Source organism: Aspergillus luchuensis, chromosome 7 (assembly GCF_016861625.1).
Source record: "Aspergillus luchuensis IFO 4308 DNA, chromosome 7, nearly complete sequence".
NCBI classification, from domain to species: domain Eukaryota; kingdom Fungi; phylum Ascomycota; class Eurotiomycetes; order Eurotiales; family Aspergillaceae; genus Aspergillus; species Aspergillus luchuensis.
The window spans coordinates 484,249-509,609 of record NC_054855.1 but is presented as its reverse complement, the minus strand read 5'-3'; the positions used below and the strand labels follow the sequence as shown (position 1 = coordinate 509,609).

Genomic DNA, 25,361 nt, shown 5'->3' with positions numbered 1-25,361 from the left:
AAGCAGGTTGAGGCGCCGTGCCCGCCTGCTGCCAGGTGACCCCGACTGATTGGGGGGGGGGAAAGCAACCATGCCGTACTAGGACGAAAATGCCTTATGTCGGTGACCTGCAGCCCTCCTCGAATTTTTTGTGGCCAGCTTATGCGAGGCTGCGTGTCTGTCTTACACGGTTTGCTGATTTGCTAGCAGCCCGTCACCCAGTCATCCGGCCCGCTCATGGACACGGGAGGGGTTGCAGACGCCCCAGCCTCGTTGGTTGATGATAAGTTAAGAAGTAAACCCTTGCTAGTAAGGCATTGGTGGTGTTAGCCATCGGAGAACCAACGACAGTTGAAAGAATGAGGGAATGTTATTGGAGAGGCTAGTGTGGGAACCGTCATAGCTTTGGGGGGGACCCATTGGGACTTTGATGGGCGATGGTCCGGGCTGGATCGAATGTGACAGAAGCACAGCAGAGAAGGAGGGATGGTAGGCAGTGTGTGCGCAAGAGTGGAAACGGAGAAGATCATTCCTGGCAGGAGATGGAGACGGATGGAGACGGGGAACAGGGATTGCGGGTGGAGAGAGCGACCAAAGCAGTAAGGTACCGGCCCCAGGCTGCAACTAGACGGAGCGACTAGTTGCTGTCCCTGGTTCTTCTCCTCCCCATCATTGCAGTGGGAGGGATCTGGCTCGCTTTAGGGCTCCTTCGCTTGACTCCGTTGCGTAGGGAAGCTTCAGGGCATGTTTCACGAAGCATGACTTTATTATTGCTTCGTCCAATGATCCTGGCAGGTTAGATGCATGGGGATAATGACCGACTTGGGATGCATAGAATGCTTACGGTGTGCCTGAGAGGATGAGCGGCACAACGAGGGGGCCAAATAGCCTAAGCTAAACTAGAACCTCGTACTAACAGCTGTATCTAGTATCTACTATCTTCTAGTCACTCCTAATAACTAATTGTTATTCACTAGTCAGCTCGTTACCCCGCCATGTCTCTCATCATCCCAGTCTGTTTTCCAGGCACCATTTCTGGTAGGAGTCTCTCCCCCCCTACTGTCGGTCTTTACTCCTCGCTGACATGTAGTTAGTGGTTAGGTAAAGATCCGACTACCTGCTAACTGATTTGGTTACTGACTAGGCTGGTCCCGGTAGTACCGCCGTTATAACTGTTTTGGACCCCACGGCCCGTCCGTCTCGCCTACAATTAGCGGCAACCACCGAATGGTCAATCCCCGCCTAATCCAGCAGCTCTACTTTGTAGGCTGTCTCTCTGTCAGTCTGCCGCGGTCGGCTTTCTTCCTCCATTGTGCTTACCAACCACAACCGCCATTATTTTACTTCTTCTCCTTCCACTTCTTATTCCTCTTTTCTTTTTCTTTTTAATCTACCCCTCGGTCTGACATGCATGCAGCCTAGTACCGCCCATGCAAGACCGACTGTTTCAACCCCAGGGCTTGTCTCATAGCATGTTTGCACCTTGCTGAGATAAACCGAGGTACACCGAGCCTGAGTGTAATTAGTTTGTGCCCTGAGTACAAAGAAGATAGTAGTGATGGTCTCGTCTCGTGCACTGCCACAGCCGGCGGTTCCCCGTTCTTAGGCCCGAGCGCCCTAGTAGTAGCAACTGGTGGTTCCTCTCTTGACAGGGTCCCACTAAAGATCGTGCACGAGGCTAAATTGATAAGAAGCAATGAAATCCTGTGTACGGCGGGCAAATGCAATTCCGCCGTGTTTACTGCGATCGAAGCTGCTCCCAATCTGCCACCCTTCCCAAATTCTATAATTATAATTTTGTAGTAGTAGTTGATCTCCCCTCTGGGTTTCTCCAGCACCCCACTGGCCATCCATACTACAATTTTTGAGGTTAAAGCGCGATGATCGACGGAACACTCCTTCCTTCCTGGTTCCGGATGTGCGTAATTTCGAAATAGCACTGCTTATGATAGTTCCCATTGTACAGGCCTGACACTGACTTCATCCAAATAGCCTCCTACTGGGTCTCAGCATCTACTCATACATACCCCAGCTGCAGCTCCTCTGGAAAACCAAGAATAGCTCCGGTCTTTCTCTTTGCTATCTACTCTTCAGTCTCATATGTGCGACAGAACAGTTTCTCCTTGCATTTATATGCATTAATAACCCAGATCCCAATGTCTTCGTGGAGAATCGCGGATCCTTGAGAGACTGGTTGAACTTCATTCAAATAACGGTGGTCTGGCTACTCTCTGGCCTCACGTGAGTTTAACATTTACATCTATCCCCACATTTAGTAGGTAAACAACCAAAAGAATGCTCATATATACTAACTCCACCTCCAAAGATTCACACTAACCCTAGCATATCCCTCCAACTCATCCTTCCGCCAGAAGCTCTACGCTGCCTTGTGGTACATCATCTTCCTCCTCCTAGCCGTCCTCCCAGCAGTATGCATAGCCGTTACAACAGATATGACGAAAGAAGACTCAAGCTTCGAGGACGAGGTGCTCTTTGTGATGATGAGTAGCGTTCATGTCATATTTGTCAACCCCGTCACGACAATCCTCGCATTCAGCGCCCTATTCTGCCAGACACCGAAACTGCGGAAAGGAGTGTCGCCGCCACGAGTTTTGAGTCTTCGAGGACTCGCACTACAGACAGGAGTATTCTCAGTTCTTGCGCTGACTTGGCCGTTCCGGATCATATATCTCGGTCCTGAGTGGGATATTCTATCATCGTGGTTTGCGCTGTTTAATTGGTATATGTTGGTCGGTTGGGTGGCTGTGGACTCTGCGGTCTTTGCACTGGTTCAGGGGATTCTGTTGTGGTTGGCGTGTAGGAACAGGAAGCACTGGCACTTGGCTGAGGATGGGGAGACTGAGCCGTTGCTGGCTAATGGGAGATGATTGAGCCGGTTGATGTGTACATTGTCAGTTATTCACCGCTCCCAAGGCCTTGTTTTTTGGTGTCTCTCTTAGTCAATGGCTGAGTTGGTCAGCTGCTGGTAGGCATCGGACCACATGATGTACACTTAATTCCCATTACAACTAAAGAAGTTCCCAGTCCGCTGATTTGAATGGAAAACGAAAATAGACAATATGATCTCATAGCACAGATACCCCTGTATTTCTATCTAGCTCGTAAGCATGTCAGAATCTTGACGCTGTAGTTAAGGCTAGTCAAGGCTAGTGATAGCTCTTTTATATTGAAGCTATGATAGAGTTAGAATATACACTAGTATGTTCAAGTAGCAGGAATGATATAGACTAAGTCGGGTAGTAATAATACTAGGAATTATGCTACCATTCCGACTCAATCGTTAGGTAATTCTATATAGACATCAAATCCGAATAGCTAGAGAAGGGAGCTTCTCCTTCTACCGGCTAGTACTATTAGTGACTCGAAGGGGGTACCATGGCTATATCATACCCGACGCTAAGTCATTGATCGAACAATCAATTGTCTTAACTTCTAGTTCACAGCTGTAAACTCCACCATATTCGAAGCCGGCACCACCACCTCCGGCCGTCCGTCATTGTCAGCTGGCTTAGTGATCACCCCGAATCCAACTACCATTACAATAGTGTCCATATGATCCTCCTTTGTTCCCCAATCCCACCAAGTCCACTTGCATCCCTTGAATCGGTGTCGCATGACCTCTCCATCGCGAGCATCCTCTGGTAGATCAACCATAGTGTCAAGCCTTTGTACTTCAGTCCAGGTCTCGTTGGGCTGTAGAGACATAAAACCGTCGCTTGTACCTACTGTTCGTGGAACCTCTTCATCCTCAAACAAACCGTATCCACATACGCCATCGCCGCGCCAGGACTCCCACTCTCCAGTATCCTGGCTACGCCGATAGAAACAAGATACCTCCCAATCATACAAGTCGCCCACTGAGAAAGTAATCGGTCGAGGGGTCTCGTCTCCTGATACCCCGTGGTAGGTAAGCTTCCAGGTCAACGGCCACCTTTCTTGGATTCTCCACGTCGGCGGGCCTTCAATCTCGAGGCTGAATATCGGCACGCCTGGGGAGCTTAGCAGTTGTTAGCGTCCTAATATCAGCGGATAAATGGGCGGAGAAGAGGTACTCACAGAGTATTGGGATCTAATTCGATGATTGGGGGAGTCAATGGCCTTGGTGGCGGCGGCGGCTCACTACCTTCGATTAAACTGAAGGAGCATCGTGCGCCTCCAGGCAGTGTCATCGGGGTCGATTTGGCCTCCAGCTCCGTGATTTTCAACGTTTCTATATTTGTATCCTTCGATCCCCAATCCCAAAAATGCACCTCACCTCCGGGCCAGAAGAGCTCGTATTTGATCCATTCACTTTTTATAACGGATCGACATAGATTCTCCCCAAGAGGGATATCCCACGACACGGCTTCATCATCCGCACCCAAGTACCAGAGGTGAAGAGGGTTTGATTGCCGCGTTATTGGTGAGGAGCAACCTGACTGCACCTCCACCTCCATTAGGCCCTCACTGGACGAGTCACGAAAGACCCTGAATCCTTCATCGGTGCTTGGGGACCAGTAGAAGTAGCATGGCTTGGGTTCCTGGTGCTCCTTGGATCGCGTGATAGTCACTGTAACGAGATTCAAATTCGGGCTTTCAGTATAGAAGTTTCTGGGTGCAGTTAGTGTTACCTCCAGCGCTGGAGTATGTGGACTTTCCGATCCCTTATGTCAGTATCTTTCTGATGGGCTGTAATAATACGAGGGATACACACTGTCGGTCCGCATCGGAGAATTTAAGATACGGTTTCAGGGGGTCGTTCATGGTAACGGATATCTTGGTTGAGTAATTTAAAGCTATAAGCAAATCGCGTCGGGATAAGAAATGGAGTGTATAGAAGATGATTGTCAGTGGACTTAGGTTACGGGGAACAGACGTCCTTATATGGAAGTGTTTGTGTGCGGGGTGTCATCGATACCACCAAGACGTAGTAAATTACTCAGACGAGCTCAATCAAAATTGTAATACTGGCAACTTCAAATTTCATTCTTCTTGCAGTTGGTTTTGCTGCTCTTATCTTAGTCGCTTTGTAAATGGTGGTGTGTTTCAATACACAGTAGTCATTAAATGACACTAGTATTTTTGCTGGGATACGACATTCTTTTTGCCTCACGTGATTTGGGGCCAAGTTATTTCGAAGTCCGACATCCTTCTGATATATGTACTTGTAGAAACTGTGGTCGAAGCGCCCCACGTAGGTGTTGACGATCTCGGGCTTGGGCTGAAGCAATGCGGTCTTGATCAGACCCTAGACGCAATCGTCCAACAGGGTGTCGTAATTGACCGGCTTATACTGCGACTCGGAAACCGCCAACATGATAGACTAGTATGAACCCTATTGGGCGTCGGAAGAAGCAGAAGAAGATGGGCTGAGATTCAAGCTACAGGAGCAAACGCCTACTAATATGAAACCTCGCCTACCGTTTCTAAAACAATCAATGACGTGTATTCTCCAACCTTAGGGAGTGGAATGAGTTTACCTGATGAGAACCTTTCATTCTATACATAGCACTCCCTACTCTACAATATATCCGAAGCAGTCCTCCTCTCTGTCACGCGGACATCCAATGGCCCTCGTTCCCAGACCATGTACGACATCTGCTCCGCCCAGTTGGAGCTATGTGGCATGAGCTGCAGATCAAACCGAAACAGTAGACGAGCAAGAATCAGACGCATTTCGGCATACGCCAGACTAAATAAGCGTTGTCAGTCGACGACCTAGCCATACAATCAGCTATGAACACAAGGGAAAGTATACCTCTTTCCAATGCAATTCCGAGGTCCAACATGGAACACCTGGACTGACTGCAAGTTATCGTCCTTGTATGCTGGATCGCCCAACCATCTTTCCGGAATAAATTCGTCCGGGTTGCGAAAGTTCTTGGGGGACCTCGACGTCGCCCAGCTATGAACGGATACGACGGCCTAGTTGGTCTTCAGTCAGTGCGCAGCTCTCATCTTCAATAATCAAAAGCAGAATGGACTATATTCAAGACGCACCCCGCCTGGAACCCATCTCCCAGCAATTTCAAACCCCTCCCCAGGCACCTGTCGTGGTAACCCCGAGGGAATTGGCGGATACAATCTCCATCCCTCCTCCAAACACGCAGTCAGGTACTTCAAGCCTGCCACGGACTGGATTGTGATCTCCTCCTCCATGCTGAAGGCTGTCTCAATCTCTTTCCTCAGCTTGCGCATCTTCTCCGGATTCTTCAGCAAGTAGAACGTCACTGCCGCCAACGAGGTCGCACTCGTCTCACTCCCCGCTACAATCAACGTGGACGAATTATTTGCTAGCTCGTCAAATGATAGCTCCGGCGTTCCCGTCGACAAATACTGCATGAAGTCCTTGCGATCCGTCTCTCTGCCCAGTCGGCGCATCACCTTCTCGGTCGTCTTGGCGATATGCGCCAGTCGCTTGCGCGCCAGCTCCGCCGGCAGCAGATACCACAGCAGAAGGGACTGCAAACCTGGGAACCGCGCGCTGATCTGTATGAGCATGCTCGTTTTGAGAGCGAGGAAGATTAAGCGCACCCAGTCGTCATACGCGCCTCGTTTGAGACAACCGAAGGGCTCACCGAAGCCTAGGTCACCGATGATGTCGAAGGTGCAGAACTGTTTCCTTAACTGATTAACATGATAGAGAACAAGTAACAAGAGGGGGTTTTATTCGTTTTTCCGCTGCTGCGCGGAAACTCACATTGAACCAAGCGCTCATGTCCACCACTTCGCCCGCGCGCTGCCCCAACTGCTGCACGAACAAGTCCACATACCCCTTGATGATGGGTTCTTGCTCGCGGATTGACTTTTCTGCAAACGCGGGGGCCAGCTTCTTTCGGAAGCGGTTGTGGTCGTGGAAGCCTGCGGTGGTGATGCTCTTGTTGCCTGAAGCAAAGCCCGCATAGAAAGTGGGGTCTTTTCCCAGTTCGGGGAATTCAGTGCCAGTGGGACGCCCGCTGTAGATGGACGTCCAGGCACGCGGGTCAGTGTAGGAGAGTTCGTTGGGGGCATAGCGTACGACGGAGCCGTAATGGGCATGGAGGTGGCGCATGTCCTCGTGGAAGTTACCGCGGAGGAGAGCGTAGGCATACCAGAGGGGGAAGACAGCGGCGTATTTAGGGCCTGGGTAGTTGGAGAGCGGGTGGAAGTAGAGGTTGTATAGAGCGAGGGCAGTGAAATAGGTGGGGAGCTGGATGGTAGCGTTTAGTGGGGATTGATTAGACATGGTGTAGGTGAGAGACCAGGATGGAAGTGCAGTACTACATACCGCGATGAGAACTGGGCTAATCGCGTATAGGGGGTTGGACCACAATGATGCAGCGACATGACTTCCTAGCATATACAACCCATGCAAGCTGGAGACAGCCATGGTGCCTCCCCAAGGCTGTGACTTGCCCCGACAGGTTTTGTGGCAGGATCCAGCGTATTAGCTAGTAGCAATGAGTCCACAAAAGGAAAGGATGGGGCGGATGTATCACTCTCTCAAATAGGAAATTTGATTCTATTCATGTCTATACCATGATTTCCCAACTGAAATAAGCATAATATTGAGGCCTTCATGGCCGGGCATTCTGCATTCGGTCTAGCCGCGGAGCCTCTCCGAAAGGGTTAGCCAGCATCGGGCCATCCCAATACGGTAATAGAGCGCCCTGGTTGTGTTACCTTGACCTGATAAATGATAAGCAGGGATGAAATGAATGACACAGTCATGAAAAGGTAGAAGGAAAAGCAAGTTCTGGCGTGGTATATGTATTCACTTCCTGTGGCCCCGGGCTTTCATGGACATAATCAAACTAGTATACATTCAGTAATCCCGAACTGGGAGCTTGAGTAGTTACCGGTGACCCTAAAGCACCGCCGAATCAAGTTAAACTATATAACGAACAAGTAAGGATCCATCATCCCAAGACGGAATGGATTTATTCAGTCCGATCGCGCTCCGAAGTCAATATGTCCTTCTCCCAGTATCAAGATCAAGATGGTGCAGTCCAGTCAGCAGATCGAATTCCCTGGGATCCCAATTGCTCAATCTTCCCCTCCAGAAAGGACCTGCCCCATATACCTGGTGCTCCCAAAGATGCTGCGTGGGTATGGGGAGAGAATGATCAGGTAGGATACTTCCTTCAGTCCACGTTATATCTTGGATAATTGGAACTAATTTATTCCCAGATCGGACGGTTAAACTTGTTGACAACCACACGTGTCAAAGATGCGGCCTCTTCAGAGATCAAGACTGGCCAAATGATCCGGCTAGAGTGGGTGATATTGCATACCTCCCCCCATAACCGCTCATCCCAGTTCATTGACAGGTACTTATTTATTATACCTGGGCTCCTATAGTCTTCCCCTAGGTGTACCCAACCCCCCTGCATTCGGTCGTGCAGGCTTTGTGCACAAGATCAAGCCCTTACAAGAAAACCTCATCTACGATGATCTGTACGAGTCATTGAACACACAGAGCAGCACGCAGTGGGATGGATTCCGGCATGTAAGTGAGAATCCCTTCTGTAGCAGTACTGTAGTAGTTCAAGCTTTATTTCATCCCATTCTATTCCTTTCGTGAAGACCCCATCACTCAGTATTCTAACATAACTACTAGTTTTCACACCTTTCCTCGGGACTGTTCTATAACAGTGTACGTACATCATGTCCAACCGCACCCAATCAATCAAACCAATTCACTAAGCAAATTACAAAAATAGGCCACAGCCACCGACATCACAGGCTCGACCCCAACCCTCAACAACAGCATCCACCACTGGTCCGCCACCCACGGCGGCATCGCTGGCCGCTGCCTCCTCCTAGACTTCTACACCTACGCCCAGACCCATGGCCTCACCTACGACCCCTACCAAGGCAGCGCCATTTCCTTCACCGACCTCCAGGCCTGCGGCCACAGCCAGGGGATCAACATCCTACCCGTCTCCCAAGGCGGGGATATCCCCGTGGGCACGATCCTGATGATCCGCTCGGGGTTCGTGGCCAGGTATAATCAGATGTCTCCAGAGAATAGGGCCGATATCCTTCAGAACGAGAAAACTGCGTATGCGGGGCTCAAGCAGGAGGCGGCGATACTGGACTGGCTGCATGATTGCTACTTCGCGGCGGTGGGAGGGGATGCGCCGGCGTTCGAGCGCTGGCCACCCCAAGAAGAGTATTTTCTGCATGAGTACGTGTTGGCATTGTGGGGGATGCCGATTGGGGAAATGTGGGATCTGGAGCGCGTGGCTGCGTTGTGTCGCCAGTTAGGTAGGTGGACTTTCTTCATGACGAGTGCGCCGGCCAATGTCGAAGGTGAGTAGGTTAGCGCATCGCTGATTTTGCTGTATTGGATGCAGGGTGTGTTTGCTAACTAATCTAATGGGTGTAGGTGGGGTTAGTTCGCAGGCGAATGCGATGGCGATTTTCTAAGTTTGGGGGGAGGTGTTAAGGTATGCGAATAAAACAGAGAGTGGTAGATCGTTGGTGTATGTAGTAGGGGCTTTTCCTTCTTTCTTTATTTTCAGTAGCTCTGAAATAAGATCCCATGCTTGTTGACTATAATACGACAAAGAATCAATCAAATAAACAGACCAAGTACTCATCAAATTCAACCTACCATATCTTCTCTCCTACGGTATTTCCAAAACCCTACTTCCTCAACTTGAACTCAATCACCCCCATCGTCCCCGGCAACCGAATAATCCTCACCACCTCATATCGCCGATCCGCCTTCACGATCAAATCCCGGAAATCCTGCTCACTTCGCTGCTTACTGTTCGCAATCACCATCATCGCCACATCCACCTGACGAACGAGATGTTCCTCGCGCAGCGGCACCGTACCCCGAGCCGGCACAATACTCTCATTGATCAGCACCGAGCACTCTGGGCGCGCCTCCAGCGCTGGTGCGAACTGCCGCAGCACGCGTACGCAGTCGTCGTCGCCCCAATTATGCAAACACGAGCGGATGTACCATGCCTTCACGTCCTCCGGGACGACCGGCTGTGGTTGGAAGAAGTCGTGCTGGCTGAATTCGACACGAGAGAGCAGACTCGGGTCGGCGCATTGGGAGTTTTCTGAAAACATGGTTTCCGAGATGTCTTGGACTGTGAAGGACCATGTTGGGAATTGCTGTTTGGATATTCAGTGTTTGGTTTGGTGGGCGGAGAGAGGGAGAGAGAGGGAGAAAGAGGGAGAAAGAGAGAGGGAGAAAGAGAGAGGGAGAAAGAAAGAGTATGAATGGGGGAGAAGATAGAGACACAACTGGAGAGATCAAGATCATACCTTGGCGAGTTCGAGGGCGACATGGCCGCTGCCCCCGCCCACGTCAATGAGTCGGCCTTCGGGGTGGCCACTGGATTTGATCCATTCAACGAGGGCGGCAGAGGATCGATCCACTAAAAAGGCAATTTCAGAAGTGTCTAAAAGACAATGAAGCATTGTATGGGTGGCCGCGGTACGTACACTTGGCAATCCCCTCCTGAGCGAGGGCGAATCGAACCCCCTTTTCCGGGTTCTTCTCATACCACTCGTAGAAAGGGGTGCCCCAGCTGTATGTAATATCATCAGTTTGGTTGTGGCTTTGAAATCCATGTTTAAATTTTGGAGTGGTGCGTGCCCTACCGATATTTGAACGGCGACAGATGACTCTCTTCGGCCGCCGGATACTCCTTGAAGTAATTTGCTGTCTCGACGCTCGCTTTGTGCATCTCATCCAATCTACCATCCCGCCTTAATATCAGTAATAAAGCGGAAAACGATCTCTTTACGAAGGAGTTCACTCTAGAGAGAAGTGGGGGAGGGAGACATACTGCATCTCCACCTGTGCCCGCAACTCGCGATCCCGGACCAACACCTCCGAAAAGGCAGTATGGCGAAACACCCCATCCTCGACCTCCTCCGCGATATTCAGCGTCGCCAGCAACCGTAGCATCCGCGCCAACTTGGCTGGATCCAGTCCCACGCGCTCGCCGAGCTCTGACAGTGTCATGCAACCGCCGCCGAGCGGAATCTGGTCATACACCCTGTGCTCAAGCATGACTTGCAGCGCGGCCAGGTCGAAGTGACTGCCGAAAACCTCGCGGTGGAAGGTTAGAGGTCCTGCAACAAGGCGGGTGAGGCTGGTGGCCGCATCCACAAGTCGGGCTTTGGTGGTGTTGAGGTCTAGCGTGGGGTCTTGCCAGAGAGGGTGGTCCGTGGAGCTGGTAAAGGTGGGTTCGGGGACATTGTGCATGGTGAGTTTAATGATGATGGCTTGGGTGAGGGTGTTGATGGTCGTGGCCAGGGAGAGGAGGGTTGGCGCTGGGGTGGTCATTGTGGATGAGTAGACTTCTTCTGATGGGGAGACTGTTGGATTCGAAGGCAGGAATGTGGATGGGGGAATGTCGACTACTGTTCGGGGAGTAATGGGTGTATTATAGATACTTCTGTTGCTTGTCTGAATGGGTGATGGGCATATTGCGCATTCGGGATATTGTCGAAGTGGTAATGGCCGAAGGGGGTCGGATGGAGACGGCAAGTTCGGCGAAAGCAACAGCAGGGATTTTACCTCTCATGCAGTTACGTAGTCGTGTTGTTGTACTGTTTTAGTGACAATTCTCTGGGAATCTATCAATACTATTATATGAGCAGGCTACCCGTCGTTGGCTACGGTTTTAGTTACACGGAGTACAATCTAGGTCCTTTCAGCTGTAGCTATCGTATCCAATCCGTTAGGATGCCCAACAATGATAGTCCCACCAATATACAGCGACACTACCATCCCAGTGGCCCATCTGTGTTGCTAAAGGTACCATTTGGTCCATCCTTATCCAAAGTCGCGAGGTGAACCGTCTGCAGTGCACCACTCTCCGGGGTGCCCCAGCCGCGGAAACGGTTGAAGTTGGTGGCGCAGAATCCCGGGTCGCTCGCGTTGACTTTCCATCCCTTGGGCCCATAAAGATTGGCGTAATGGCAGGCGATCATATTTAGCGCCGCCTTGGAGCTGCGGTAGGCAGGGAATTGAAAGGAAGCAAATTGATCCTTGGGGTCCAACCGACCGGTGCACGACCCCAAAGCTGAGGATACAAAGACAATCCGCGGCACAGCGGCCTTCTCCAGCAGAGGGATAAAGGCTTCCGTAGTGACGACTTGGCCCGTGGTATTGATGTCAAAGCCCGCTTGCCAGGTTTGGCGAAGGGAGGTGCCTTCGGGCAAGCGGCCCTCGGTGATAACACCGGCGTTGTTGATGAGGACGTCCAATCGACCGAACTGGTCTGCCACCTGTTTGGCAGCCGACTGAATGGAGGTGTCATCGGTCACGTCGATGATCACCCCGTCGACGGTCAATCCTTGGCTTTTGAGCTTGGCAATAGCTTCTTCACCCTTGGCGGCATCGCGGTAGCCCATGAGCACGTGGTAGCCCGGGTGGTCGGTAGCCAGCTTTTTGGCGACCTCGAAGCCGAGCCCCTGGTTGGCGCCGGTGATAAGGACGATTGTGCTGTCAGGAGAAGCCATTTTGTGCAGCCTAGATGAAGAAAGGGTTGAGGCAATGTGAGACAGTCTTTTGAGGGCAGGAAAGGCGGGGAAGCCATTCATTGATTTGAGAAAGAATGTGGAAGAGGAGAAGGAGGGGAAGGGTCCTTCAAGGGGGGGCTGATAGGGCAAGCAAATTCCAACGACTCGGGGAAGGCGAAAAAGGGCGTCGGCGAGGACGGAGCTATCGGCATTAACGACGAGCTACACACAGTTAAAACCCGGTACTTTACTATCAAACATCACATCAATACAAAGAAGATGTAATCAAGGCCCCCCATAATCCAATGCCCCGATTGCCTGACTCCGTTCCCGAACCCCCGCGGGCAACGTCAGCTTCAAACATCCAATTAGGACAAATACTGAGGTTAGCGCTTACTGTCAATATTCCTATTATTGTAGGTTTCTGATCCACCGGCCCACTTGCTTTATTTAACAAAAAAGCTTATTGATGATAAAAGCTTCCCAAGCTCCCGTGATCAGGGTTCGAGCCTTTGATCCCTGATGGGTTCGGCTACTTTTACTTCACAGAGTACCACGACAGCACCTTCTGCCCCTCCCTTGCCTATGTCTGTCTCTGATTACTCTTCCCGGCTATTTCTCTTTTAGTTCAGCCCGTCGCTTCCGATTACCACAACAGAAGGCAGTGTCAAATTCCCCTGCACTTTCAGTCCCCTACTAGTACCTTTCTCTTCCTTTACTCGAATCACGGGCCGGTCACTAGCCGCCACGCAGTCCAGAATTAGGGCACAATGCATTAGCGCTGAGGTGAGTTTGAAAATATCGTTAGCCAGAGCAACATTATTCTCATGTCCTTGGTTTTGAAAAGAAGAGAAAAAATACTTACTATACATAGAGTTGAAGAGGGCGTTTGAGGGGCGAATTATATTGTGACCCTAAATATTCCAGGAATTTATTTTATTAGTTAATAGTGCTCGACCCATGATTGAGAGGGTCGCTATACCTAGATGCTCTTGATATTATGTTTACACATATATTATTTTTTTTTCGCGGGTAGTACGTCTATTCTAACAGTCTTCTAGCTTCACTTCAGGGCAGAAACGTTGGAGGATACTATTAGCGTTTGAGGAGAAAGAAAGAAAGAAAGAAAAGATAAAAAAGTTTGATTCGTATGTTGACCTGTTCAAACTAGTATTCTGCATCATGTTTCCAAGAATAATCTGGCAGTATATACTCGTAACTCCTAGGACCGTCGACAAATTAGGAGTTCAATCTGAAGACATTTATCTCGCTCAATTTAAGTATCTACTCGGTATTCGCATAATCACCCCCTTGACACTCGACTCGGACCGAATAGAATTTCCAATGATGACAATCTTCACATTCTGCGGTTCGAATCTGGCACCGTACCGCCCACAAAACATCATATCATATCACCGATTGCAAAATGGGACAAGACAAATTTACAAGCCCCGTACACACAAGTAATGGAGCAAGCAAGCTAGACTACAACGAGAGGAGAAGCCTTGGCCTTGCTGGCACTTTCCGTGCCACTCATACGGTCCCAGTGCTCCGGGCCCTTGAACTTGCCGTGACGCTTCCCAGCTGCACGTCGCTCGATCCACTCCTTGCTCGTGAGCTCTTCCTCCACAACTCCATCTGCTAACGGTGGAATAACCCCACTGCCAGGCAGGCGCTTCAGCACTACATCGTCGCGCGGTCTCGAGAAGTAGATGAGGGAGTACCGATCCACGAGCTTCTGAGTGCCCAAGGGAGGGTCCACGCGGTGCACATTCGAGCGAAAGAGGCCGTTTGTGAACTTCACCAACGCATCGCCCAGATTGATGATCGCATTACCGGGTCGTGGCTGTACCCACGGCCATTCGTCCCAGTCGTTCTCGCCGTACTGACGGCCAGGCTCGACCACGCGCAATCCCGACAGACGGTTGAAGAGAACCGTGATGCTGCCGAAGTCAGTGTGCTCACCCAGCGCGGTGCGGCGGTCCGTGTCTGGCTGAGGAGGAACCTTCAGGAACCGGACGTGGTCTCCGGACTCGGCGGAAAGTCGGTGCAAGTCGGCGAATGTGCCCTTTGGGAGGTCGAGGAGCGATTCCAGGGCGGCCAGGATGGTCAAAGCAACTTCATGGCAGCTCTGCGTGAAGTTCTGGAGGGTTTTCTGGCTGTCAAGCAAGAGAGGCGGCTTGGGTACACTGTAGCCGGGCTGCATTATATCGTCTTTCCCGAGCTAAGAGTAGAGATGGCATGTGAGACAGTTGCTATTGTTCCTGGAATTGCCTGTCGACTTACATTCCATACTTCCATGCGGTCTCGAGTGCCGTTACGGTCAATGACTGTTCCGCCAGGGGCAGTGTATCTGTGCATCTGGTGAGAGGTCTAAGAAGGTCACATAGGGCTATAGGGGCACGTACCCTAAAAACTGGCCCGTATCGTAAGGACGTTTCTCCTCGGCAGGCAGGTCAAAGACCTTCTTCTGCAGAGTGAATGTCTCTTTGACGAGGTCGAGTAGCTGCTGGCCCTTCTCACTGTGGTCCAGCTTCAGGTAAAAGAACCCATAATGCTTGCAGGCCTCAAATAGACGCCCGGCTTCGTCAGCATCAGGGCCATTGACCAGTTTATCATAGTCGATGACTTCAAGTTGCGCTAGGTTGAGGCCCTCGGGAAACGGGGGTTCTTCTTGGAAGGCTTGTTTGTCCATATTATGTGACAATCTTCAATATGGCTTCTAAGATAAGAAGTCCACAATACCATAAGGGCATGCGATAAGAGTTTCTTATTGTTTCGCTTGGACTGAACGCTTCTTAAAAGTGAGACAGATTGTCTGACATGCCTTGATTCGCTATGCACATCCGCAGGTTTAGGGGTTTGCCGTATGGGGCTTTGTCCGGTCACATCCAGAGTAGGAAGGACCGAGGGCCGGTGAAATCGAAGACATTTGTTGCATTGCGTCGTACGGCCATGTGAGGGAATTGAAATAGATCAACATTCCCATATCTTCTTTAAACTGGAGAGAACGGGAACAGATTTTCTTATGTTTAAATAGTGCATCACGGTGCCATGTACCCTCTCCAGGTATGTATTGATATCGAAAGCCAACAAGATGGCTTCGTGAAAGTAGTATAGGTGGAGAATAAATTCCAAGCACTCCGTATAACCCTACCTATTTTGATTAAACAAGACATGAGTCTCTTCCGATACAAGCCACCAAAAGATTGTACAGGAGGCTGCAGCAACTGCTATTGAGACTGGGATCCCAAGTGGGAGACTAATTGTATAAAATTGCCTAGGAACGCACTGATGCTTTTATTGAGTGCGTCTTACTTTAGAGAGAGATCATAGAAAACATTTGCGGCCGACAGAGATGTTCAGAGTTGTTACGTTACATATTGCTTCTCATTCAGCGAAGACCAAGTCACAAGTCAGTAGACAAGTCTCAAGTTCATCAAATGATTCTATCAAACTTCAAGCATAGTTCCACCACGAATTGGTAGTTAGTATTGACTCTATGTTTAAGGTACATCACAATGCAAATATGTTGACATCGGTTTGCAGTACTGCAGCAACCCCTTTTCAAAAGGTTCAACAAACTCAACTCCAAGGCCGCTCTCCTCGTGCCCGCCAAAGACACCCTCAAAACGAAGGCCTTGCAAAACTGTTAATATGTACGCTTCTAACGTCCACTTAGTCTCCAGTTCGTCGGGCTCGCATTACGTCAAGGGACCAAATGTGAAAACCCTGGATGTGATAACTACGTTGATAGGGGCCATTAACTCGTTGTGCTTCAGCCACCTCATCTGGTCCTTAAGGCAATTTTGATGTTGGATGGAAGAGTATTAGTAAAATATATAGTGGCTTTCAAGTCTGTCTAGCACATCAAGCTAGTCAGTAATTGTTGTAGCTCTATGCATATATATTTACTTGAATATAGTATATTACGGGTATCCACAACGACTAGTTAGTTGAAAAAATTTCACAGTAAACATTAACTTCAAGGGATAATTATTTGTAAATACATCAATTTTGCCATTATCTCTCTTGCACTCCAGTACCGTTTGTCGGCTAAGCCTAATAAGGCTCGGGCCGAGCAGAAAGGGAAAGTCCGATTCTATTTTGCTCAACCAATTTCTGCATTATTATGTCATTAATGATTATACCAGTTTATGCCCTGACCCGTAATCTTTGCTTTGAACGCGTGTTAGCCCGTGTCTCAGAAATGACACCGCGTTGTGAGGAGTTACACTATGGTCGTAATCTAAATCCAAATACTGATTATTATCAGCGCATGTCTATTGGAAGCGTAGACAAAAGTGCCTGAGAGTCTAAGGTATGGAAAAATTCTGTCATGTCTTCTCTCTCTGCATCAAGTGTGTATGAACAGCATGTGCGCTAAAAAGAGAAGCCTGGCAAAGTAATCAATCATCGGTTTCTTCGTCACGTCTTAGAACTACTAGTGAGTTCAAATGGTCCAACCGCATCCCAAGGAAAAGCCTCAAATGGATATCGAGGTAGCTGTGCGCTCACTGATCCGAAGAAACTGCTTGGCAAAGACCATGATGGCCAAGTTATTCGCCTCCCAAGGATTGTTGCGATCTACGATGTCAATCGTAAAGTCACGGAACAGCTGCACTTCAAGTCAGACCGACTGAGATTCCAGGGTGAAGGGCACACAGAAGGAAGAAGTATGAGACAAGCAGGGCCGACCACGTACCTGGCAGCACAGTTTTTGAGTCTCCAGCTGAGCGATATTCTTCCCCAAACATACGCGCGACCCATACCCAAAACTCATAAGATACTTGTCCATCTCCTTTGATCGCGCCTCATCCTCCAACCATCGCTCAGGTCGGAACAAGTGCGCATCCTGGCCATAGATCTTCGTGTCCCGATGAACCACATATGGGTTGGCGCCCATTTCCGTTCCGCCGGGGATATACGTATCATTGAGCACCTTAATCCCATCCTTGGTTATGTAGCGGGGCATGATCATGGGGGTGGAAGGCGAGTAGCGCAGCGTTTCCTTGACACAGGCCATGAAGTAAGGCATCGCATTTGTCTCGTCAAATGTGACCACTGGGTTCGACAGCAGGCCTTTTCGCTCGTACGTGGTAATCTCTTCCATCAGGGAGTGGTAGATCTGTGGGTTTTGCACTACGTAGTTAACGAATGGGCAGATAAAGGCGGAGGTAGTATCTGATGCGGCGACCATGAGCACAAAGCATTCGGTCTTGATCTCTTCGATGGTCATGAGGCTGCCATCCTCGTTGCGGGCTTTGAGCAGACTGTATCCATTCGAAGTAGGGTAACAGATGGTTAGCGCCTTCATGAGTTGAGGAGAAGACTGGGAGATGAATGACACCTACTTTGAGAGGAAATCATCGTATCCTTCGGCAAATCGGTCTTTGAGTCGATGTTCAAGCATGTCATCTCGAAACTGATTGCGTCACATTAGCAAGTCAAATCAATTTTTTTCAGGCTCCCAATTTCGTCGTGGGCCCCTCACCTTCATAATCTGCCCCGTTCCAGTACTATCCCCGGGTTTCGGCATCGAAAATTTCTTGAACAAGGGGTTCTGGAAAATCGGATTAGCAAGCCACGGCAACGCCGCGATGAAGCCCGCCAACGGCGCCATGTCGTGAAAATGATGGATTAGCCCTCCAATGTCGCGCGTCTCGCGCACAAAGCCGACCGGAGAGCCGAATGCCAGCTGCGTCACTAGGTCATAGACGAACCACTGCGCATACTCAGCGAAATCCAGCGGGTTGCCGGTTTTGGCATGCTTGGTGCGCAAGGTGGAACAGAACTCAAGGATGCGAACATCCATGTCGGACTCCAGACGGCGCAGGTTGGACATAGAAAATGACGGAGCGATGCGTTTGCGCTTGGCTGCATGGTCCTCGTGTTTGAGGGTCTGGAATGGGGGCGGGATGTCGCCAAGGATGCCGGTGCTGTAGAACTCGGTCTTATCTGCGCGACGATGGTAGACCACGGGGAGGAGGAGAGGGTCACTGAAGGCCAGGAGATTGGGAGCTACTCGGACGATAGGGCCTGTTGGTTGATGCATATTAGTGACACTGAGCACTGTACTACATTATGGTAGTTGTAGTTTCAGACCATATTTCTTGTGCATTTCAATACCACGAGTGTGAGCATCTTTTTGCGCCACAATGTACAGCTTATAGAAATCCGTGAGACTTCCCCAGATCGGACCAGGAAAGTTACGAAGGGGGTGAAAGTAGCGATTGTACATCAAGCGAAGAACAATGTAGGATCCGAATAGGGTGAAAAGGATCCTTGAGGCGTCACATAGGCCAATCTGGCCAATCTGGCCCAGAGAAAAATAGTCCTGCATTCTGAGCGCCACCATGGTAGTATCTGCGAGCGAAACATGTAGTCTTTTCCTCTCAGGTACTAACGATGAGATGTCTCCATGATATAGTGCCCTTTGATTTGTGCCGGCCATCGTCCCATTACGGAAAGCCCCGACGACGGATTAGTGAATGCCGATCTGTAGGGCTATACTAAGCATCATCCTGCGGTTGGCTGCGAGCAAACTTCTACACTGTTCAGCTCTGAACCCAATCATACAAGCCTAGAATGGAGACCAAAAAACTCCGTGACGCACTGTCAGTCAAGCGTTTGACTTCTCATACATATGAAAAATATTTCGAGTCGGCGTATGCAAATGGACAAGGTAATAATTTTCCAATCTTCGAAGGGCAATAACACAGGCTGACCAGCTCTATAGCGGCCCATGGCGGCCTCATCGCGGCACTCTTTGCAGAGGCAGCGCGAGTGCATTTAAGCGAGTGGGATGTTTCTAATCCTTTGACCCTACAAAATCTGCATGTGGAGTATGTGCGGCGCGTTGCGATCCATAGAACTGGAGTCTTTGAAGTAGAAGAAATACAGAAGGGGACCCTTACCAGTCTGCTTCATATACGATTAGTACAGGATGGCCAAGTACGAGCATTGTGCTACGCACGGTATGACAACACATATGTGTAGACCAGGAGATGCTGATGCTAGAAAAAAAACCAGATATGGTCCTTGGATTAAAACTCCGGCGATTGCTCTGGACCCCGAAATTGAGCGAAGGCGAGCCGAGCCAGTTCCTCGAATGGTCATCGACGACGAAGAGAGTGTTCAAGATGAGTCGTGGATTCGGTGTAGAATCAGCCACGACCCCTACTCACGCGTCAGAACTCACTTCGACTACATTCTTCCGCGAGATTCTCGACTTGGCTCGACCAAGGTTGTGGAATGGATAGGTCCTCGGTTTGCTCACGACTGTTTGACAAATGAATGTATTCCGATGATCAGTGACCTTTGGCCGCAAATTCCGGATAATTTCAAAGCGGAACGAGGGGAGCCGTCGCCTTATAGCGCGGTCGGGATGGTGAACCGGATGGTGGAGGTGGAGGACAAGACGGTCGGCATGATGTTGACCAAAGAGGACGCAGATACGTGGGTGAATGCTTGGTATCCCACAATGACACTAGAGCTACAGCTGCACAAGCCATTGCCAGCCGAAGGCGTTAGATGGCTGTTTCAAGAGGCTCGTACTCAGCAGCTTACATCAAAGGAAATGGATATTGAGCTTCGGATTAGCGATGTTGAGGGTGATTTGGTGGCGATAGGCCAGTTATCGGTGCTGGTTGTACCCAAGGAAAGAAACGGCGGACGGGCAGAGAAGATTTAATAACTATTTAGATACGAAGATCTTATATGTTCGCTGTTATCTGACCTTATTCACCTCTCGCGTAAACCTAACACAACTTCTATGAGGAGATAATAGCCCTGACAAAGATGTCCTGGCTTAGAGCTTCGAGGATCTCCCAACCTCTGCTGCCATCTTTCTGAGCTCCCTCCTGAGTATCTTTCCACTGCCACTTTTCGGAATAGCGGACACATATACCACCCCACCTCTGAGTTGCTTATGAGCAGCTAATCGTGAGCTCACAAAACTCAGGATCTCTGATACAGGGAGTTGGGCGGGATCCGCAACCACGTATGCCCGCGGCAACTCGTTTCCAGTCTCCGAATCGGTCACACCAACCACCGCCGCATCCTGGATCAAAGGGTGGGACAATAGCAGACCCTCAATCTCAGCGGGTGCAACTTGAAGACCCTTGTACTTGATGAGCTCCTGTACCGAGCACGAGCGTCAGTAGAGATAATAGTTCGCTCGTTGTGACGCTCAACCTACCTTCTTCCGATCAACAATATACAAGAGTTGTCCTCGTTGCTGGCCGATATCGCCGGTTTTGTACCAAACGCCGTCTTGGGTAAAGCTGTTTTGAGTGGCTTCTGGATTCTCGTGGTAGCCTTGCATTACAGTTGGTCCGGAGATTAATAGCTCTCCTTCTTCCCCTTCGCCCACGTCCCTCTCGTCATCGTCCGCGATACGGAGACGGCAATTGGGCATTAGGGCGCCCACACTGCCAGAGTTATCGTTCAAGCTGCCATCCCACGGGAGCATTGTCACGCCCCCGGACGTTTCAGTCAGCCCCCAGGTTTGTGTGATAAGGCAGCCGAGACGTTTTTCAGCCGCTGCTTGCAACTGTGGCCCCAGCGGTGCGGCCCCTGACAAGGCGCGTTGTAGATTTTGGAACTGATCCGTTACGTGTGGTGACTTCGCGATCATGAGATAAATCGGCGGGACCGTGAAGAACTCGGTAATCTGGTACCTTTTGTTGTATTCGAGAAATTTTGCAAAGTCAAACCGGCGCATCCAGTACACCTTCACACCAGAGATGGCGGCGATGGTGAAGTATCCCTGACAGCCGCCGATATGAGCTGTGGGTAAATGTGCCAGCGTCGTACCGCGATAGACGTAGCTAGGCTCGGTGTGTCGTCTCTGCAGAATGTATTCCCGATCTAGCAGGGATGGAAGAAGTGAGGAGGAGACCAGATTCTGGTGAGACAGTTGCACCCCTATTTACCAGAATCATAAGTCAGTCCTTGAATGGGCCTGTCAAATTAATGGTATAAGGTATATCAACATTCGTGGACGTACCCTTCGGAAGCCCAGTCGTTCCGCTGCTGTACAGGAGACATATCGTCCGATTCTTAAGGGTTTCAGGCTCTTCAATTCGTTCCCAATCCAGCCTTTGGTTTGAACTCCAAGGTTCTTGGAGGTAGTTGCGATCAGTGGCTGCACATCTGAGTTCTCTCCGATGTCCTATGCTCTGCAATATAAGCACGCGATTCAAGGAGATACCACAATCCTTAGCAGCAGCAATGGCAACATCAGAGCAGTCTTCGCTGGCGAGCACAATATTACTCTTTGCCCGCTTGATCTGAGCAGCCAACTCCGATGCAGTACAGGTAAACGATGCGGACGAATAAACGCCCCCGGCAGCGATAACTCCATAGAACAGCACTGGCAACATGACCTGTCCGGAGGAAATGACGGTTACCACATCCGTAGATGGTGTACGGCCGACGCCAAAGTCATGGCAGAGATGGTATGCGATGCGCTTGGTCAGTATTCGTGCCTGGCCCTTGGTGATCTGGTTGCTTGGATCGTCCGCCTCGGCATGGAGGACGGTGTCTTCCTCGGTCCAGGAAATGGGAGAGTCTGCGTATCTTAGCAAAACGAAAATCTCACTTCTCCGAAGATCATCATTGTTATGTTCATACCAAATATAACCGACAACAAATCGAGTTGCGGGAGGTTGTAATCCTTTCGGGGCAAGTACACGGCCATGTTACGCGTCTGTTTGCATCTCGTTGTTGGATCGTCACGGTACAAGTGTGTAGATGGATTAGCAGAGACAAATGATGATATAGCTCTCATGAGTATGAATGAGCGGTCTTACATGCAGCTGGTGTCTCAGCCCCTGGCCGATGCACCAACTGAGTGACCACCACAATTAATGCCGGCCCTAATGGTCATTTCCTATTTCGGCCAGCCCGAACTCCCCAGGATGCAACTAAACCCCAAATATTGAACTCCGACGCTTCGCCCCCTCTATTATGCCTTGTTTCAGCTGTCACTTCCCAGTGGCGAACTGCAGGCTTCGAGCTTCTAGCATGTTTCAGAGAAGGGAGTTGATGGTGGAAGCCTAATTAATGTTGGTGATTGACCATGTGCACCGCCGCTCCCTAACTCCTGTTCGTGACCGGAAGAACATGTCAGATAAGCTGGTAGATAACATCGACTAGGTTAATGCTAAGGACTGAAAATAGAACCCGTAAGCAGTGGTAGACGTAGTATAAGATAAAAGAATGCGATCGGGAGTACTTGTACATTGAACTATATTGTCTCATCTTCTTGAAAAGGTTCCGGTGCCAGTGTATCAGACCTAGCATTTTCCAAACATGGCTCTGAATGCGACAAGAGAGAGTCCCAATATTGATCCTCAGTCAGACGAAAATAGCATCGCTCTAGAAGCAAAAAGGGGTATATCCACTCCAACCGACGAAGCGACACCGTCCTCGCAAGCAGCGTCGAGTGCTTACCTTGTACCCAACAACGAGTCTAGCTGGCACATTCCGGAGTTCTGCGTGGACTTCTGCGATGACGACCCCGAGAACCCCAAAAACTGGAAGACTTGGTACCAGGTCTGCGCGATCATGGCCATAACATACACTGCATGGGCCACGGTCCTCTATTCGACGTGCTACTCCAGCGGCATCACGGGGATGATGGTCGAGCTGGGTATTGCCAGCGAAACGGTCGCCAACCTGGGTATTTCGCTCTATCTGATTGGGTGGTCTGTCGGAGCGCTTGTTCTCGCTCCATTGAGTGAGACATTTGGACGGCGACCGGTGTACTTTGTTTCCTTACTGGTCTACGTAGGCCTAATTCCAGCCGCTGCTATGGCCGACTCGTTTGCTGTCGTCCTGGTGGCACGCGTCTTGGGGTGAGTCCTGTGTTTCCAGTTTGCAGGATTAGGAGAGCTTATGTCGATCGGTTAGGTCTATTTTCGGTGGTGTGATGATCACCCTTGCGCCGGGGAGCCTGGTCGATACCGTGCCCAGTTCACGACTGGCGCTGGCAATGTCAGTATATTCCATTGGTCCATTGAATGGGCCAGTAACTGGACCGATTATAGTAAGATATTCCCACGTAAGCACATGGAACAAGGTGCTAACAAGCAGATTGTTTGTTCAGGGTGGATTTGTCTACGAGCGCTGGGGCTGGCGAGGCATCAACTGGTTCATCATGATCATTTCCGGGGTGGGATGGCTGCTGATGAGCTGCATCAAAGAGACGTACCAGCCCATCATCCTGCGTCGACGCGCAGCCGCTAAGCGTCAGTCCACCGGTGATCTACGCTGGTGGTCGAAGCACGATGAGACAATCCCCCTTCAGCAACGCCTCCCTACGGCTATTTGGCGGCCCATCCAACTGTGCATCACCGAACCCGTGCTGTGGTTTTGGAATTTGTACATCGCCGTCATCTACGCCGTCCTCTACCTCTGTTTCATCGCCTATCCCATCGTCTTCTCCGACCTCCGGCACTGGTCCCCCGAGATCTCCGGCCTTGCCTTCGTGGGAGTGCTGATCGGCAATACGCTGACGGTCTTATGTGAGCCCATGCTGCGGCGACTGATAAATCGACATCCAGTCGATGCGCGAACAGGCAAACGCGCCCCGGAGTCAGCCGTCTCCGTCATTATCATCGCTGCCGTGCTGGCTCCAGTCGGGCAATTGATCTTCGCGCTGACCTCACTTCCCACCTCGATTCCCTGGATCGCGTCTATCATCGGTGGTGTCCTCTTTGGGTTTGGCAATACAGTCATCTTCACCTACGGCACGAACTATGTGGCGGCCTCATATGGGATGTTTGCCTCGTCGGCTCTGGTGTCCAATGTCGTCTGCCGGTCGCTCCTGGCGGCAGGCTTGGTCGAAGCCGGCGAGCGATTCTACCACGCGCTGAGTCCACGCTTGGCCGGGATTGTTCTGGCTGCCTTGGAATTTGGGCTGATCCCAATCCCGGTGCTGTTCTATATCTGGGGGCACAAGGTGCGGGTTCGGAGTCGGGCGCTGAAGAGATTGAATACAGAGTCTGCATAAGCCACATCATCTGTCTATGAGCTTGTTGGTTTCTGTAATATAACAGCTAGTTTCTAGATGGCCTAGACTTTCCGCGAAATCTGGTAGCATTCTGAGACATTTGTCTCCACGATTTCTCTAACTGTGTGACATCTTCGAAGATCACCTAAATGCATCACACGTCCTACACGAAAGCACTCATTCCTCCCTCTTAGCATATTCACCAGCCAAATCGCCCAAATCCTCCGTCATCTGCACCCCATTTACCGAATATGGCAAGCAGTCCAACAAAATAAACACCACGCGAGCGGGCTTCGTATCGGACACATTCCGCCACTTGTGCATCGTAGCGCGCTGCACCGAGATATCGCCCGGTTTCATGATTTTGGACTCGCCACTGTCCAGGGTAATCTCCACTTCGCCCTCGACAACAATGCCATAGTCCAGGGAGACGGCGCGGTGCATGGGCGATTCGACGCCGGGGGCAAAGTCAATGAGACGGACGACTGAGCCGTTGGGGATGTGCAGGGGAGGCTGTTCCGGGATGTTAGAAAGGGAAGTGGTTAAATGAGGCTGTGGGATGAGGGGAGAAGGGGATACCTCGTTTTCTTTGGCGAACTTGACGTCCGCGTCATCGGTCATGTCTACCGGGTTGCCCTTGGTGCTGTAGATGATGTTGGCTACGCCTTTGCCGCGGACCATGATCTTGTGGTGGTCACCGTGGTCCTCGGTGATGAAGACGCCTTTGCCCTCGGAATTGTGGGACGTGATGAGCCGCTTCGAGGCGCGGAGGCCGTCAGCTGGGAATTGGGTAATAGGGCCGGTGTCTTCCATGGTGGTTGGTAGTGGTAGTGGTAGTAATAGTTGCAGTTGTTGATAGAGATACGGACGCAGAGAGAGCAGATAG

At 50.4% G+C, this 25,361-nt stretch overlaps 12 protein-coding genes across 12 annotated transcripts; 4 read left to right on the top strand and 8 right to left on the bottom strand.

The window, feature by feature from the left end:
- Positions 1-1,859: 1,859 nt before the first annotated feature.
- AKAW2_70212A (uncharacterized protein) lies at positions 1,860-2,867 on the top strand (the record flags this gene model as incomplete). Its single annotated transcript, XM_041682768.1, has 3 exons — positions 1,860-1,897; positions 1,972-2,220; positions 2,306-2,867. The coding sequence occupies 3 exons, from the start codon at positions 1,860-1,862 to the stop codon at positions 2,865-2,867; spliced, it is 849 nt and encodes a 282-aa protein (XP_041547096.1).
- A 565-nt stretch (positions 2,868-3,432) lies between these two features.
- AKAW2_70211S (uncharacterized protein) lies at positions 3,433-4,743 on the bottom strand (the record flags this gene model as incomplete). The annotated part of the gene is made up of 3 exons (XM_041682767.1): positions 3,433-3,997; positions 4,057-4,632; positions 4,694-4,743. 3 exons carry the CDS (start codon positions 4,741-4,743, stop codon positions 3,433-3,435), a joined length of 1,191 nt encoding a protein of 396 aa, XP_041547095.1.
- Positions 4,744-5,499: 756 nt separating this feature from the next.
- On the bottom strand, positions 5,500-7,348 carry AKAW2_70210S (cytochrome P450; the record flags this gene model as incomplete). The annotated part of the gene is made up of 5 exons (XM_041682765.1): positions 5,500-5,671; positions 5,738-5,904; positions 5,980-6,594; positions 6,680-7,168; positions 7,247-7,348. 5 exons carry the CDS (start codon positions 7,346-7,348, stop codon positions 5,500-5,502), a joined length of 1,545 nt encoding a protein of 514 aa, XP_041547094.1.
- A 581-nt stretch (positions 7,349-7,929) lies between these two features.
- On the top strand, positions 7,930-9,390 carry AKAW2_70209A (uncharacterized protein; the record flags this gene model as incomplete). The annotated part of the gene is made up of 6 exons (XM_041682764.1): positions 7,930-8,088; positions 8,149-8,234; positions 8,320-8,467; positions 8,579-8,614; positions 8,682-9,273; positions 9,350-9,390. 6 exons carry the CDS (start codon positions 7,930-7,932, stop codon positions 9,388-9,390), a joined length of 1,062 nt encoding a protein of 353 aa, XP_041547093.1.
- Positions 9,391-9,609: 219 nt separating this feature from the next.
- AKAW2_70208S (uncharacterized protein) lies at positions 9,610-10,670 on the bottom strand (the record flags this gene model as incomplete). Its single annotated transcript, XM_041682763.1, has 4 exons — positions 9,610-10,092; positions 10,246-10,358; positions 10,426-10,511; positions 10,585-10,670. The coding sequence occupies 4 exons, from the start codon at positions 10,668-10,670 to the stop codon at positions 9,610-9,612; spliced, it is 768 nt and encodes a 255-aa protein (XP_041547092.1).
- A 68-nt stretch (positions 10,671-10,738) lies between these two features.
- Positions 10,739-11,275, bottom strand: AKAW2_70207S (uncharacterized protein; the record flags this gene model as incomplete). Its single annotated transcript, XM_041682762.1, has 1 exon — positions 10,739-11,275. The coding sequence occupies one exon, from the start codon at positions 11,273-11,275 to the stop codon at positions 10,739-10,741; it is 537 nt and encodes a 178-aa protein (XP_041547091.1).
- Positions 11,276-11,715: 440 nt separating this feature from the next.
- AKAW2_70206S (putative secondary metabolism biosynthetic enzyme) lies at positions 11,716-12,456 on the bottom strand (the record flags this gene model as incomplete). The annotated part of the gene is made up of 1 exon (XM_041682761.1): positions 11,716-12,456. One exon carries the CDS (start codon positions 12,454-12,456, stop codon positions 11,716-11,718), a length of 741 nt encoding a protein of 246 aa, XP_041547090.1.
- A 1,480-nt stretch (positions 12,457-13,936) lies between these two features.
- On the bottom strand, positions 13,937-15,151 carry AKAW2_70205S (uncharacterized protein; the record flags this gene model as incomplete). The annotated part of the gene is made up of 3 exons (XM_041682760.1): positions 13,937-14,680; positions 14,743-14,809; positions 14,865-15,151. The coding sequence occupies 3 exons, from the start codon at positions 15,149-15,151 to the stop codon at positions 13,937-13,939; spliced, it is 1,098 nt and encodes a 365-aa protein (XP_041547089.1).
- A 1,791-nt stretch (positions 15,152-16,942) lies between these two features.
- AKAW2_70204S (cytochrome P450) lies at positions 16,943-18,799 on the bottom strand (the record flags this gene model as incomplete). The annotated part of the gene is made up of 5 exons (XM_041682759.1): positions 16,943-17,074; positions 17,162-17,729; positions 17,811-17,881; positions 17,951-18,495; positions 18,562-18,799. The coding sequence occupies 5 exons, from the start codon at positions 18,797-18,799 to the stop codon at positions 16,943-16,945; spliced, it is 1,554 nt and encodes a 517-aa protein (XP_041547088.1).
- Positions 18,800-19,044: 245 nt separating this feature from the next.
- AKAW2_70203A (thioesterase family protein) lies at positions 19,045-20,149 on the top strand (the record flags this gene model as incomplete). Its single annotated transcript, XM_041682758.1, has 3 exons — positions 19,045-19,141; positions 19,196-19,433; positions 19,489-20,149. The coding sequence occupies 3 exons, from the start codon at positions 19,045-19,047 to the stop codon at positions 20,147-20,149; spliced, it is 996 nt and encodes a 331-aa protein (XP_041547087.1).
- A 2,624-nt stretch (positions 20,150-22,773) lies between these two features.
- On the top strand, positions 22,774-24,475 carry AKAW2_70202A (uncharacterized protein; the record flags this gene model as incomplete). The annotated part of the gene is made up of 3 exons (XM_041682757.1): positions 22,774-23,318; positions 23,374-23,509; positions 23,570-24,475. 3 exons carry the CDS (start codon positions 22,774-22,776, stop codon positions 24,473-24,475), a joined length of 1,587 nt encoding a protein of 528 aa, XP_041547086.1.
- Positions 24,476-24,652: 177 nt separating this feature from the next.
- On the bottom strand, positions 24,653-25,288 carry AKAW2_70201S (cupin domain-containing protein; the record flags this gene model as incomplete). Its single annotated transcript, XM_041682756.1, has 2 exons — positions 24,653-24,988; positions 25,055-25,288. The coding sequence occupies 2 exons, from the start codon at positions 25,286-25,288 to the stop codon at positions 24,653-24,655; spliced, it is 570 nt and encodes a 189-aa protein (XP_041547085.1).
- Positions 25,289-25,361: the final 73 nt, after the last annotated feature.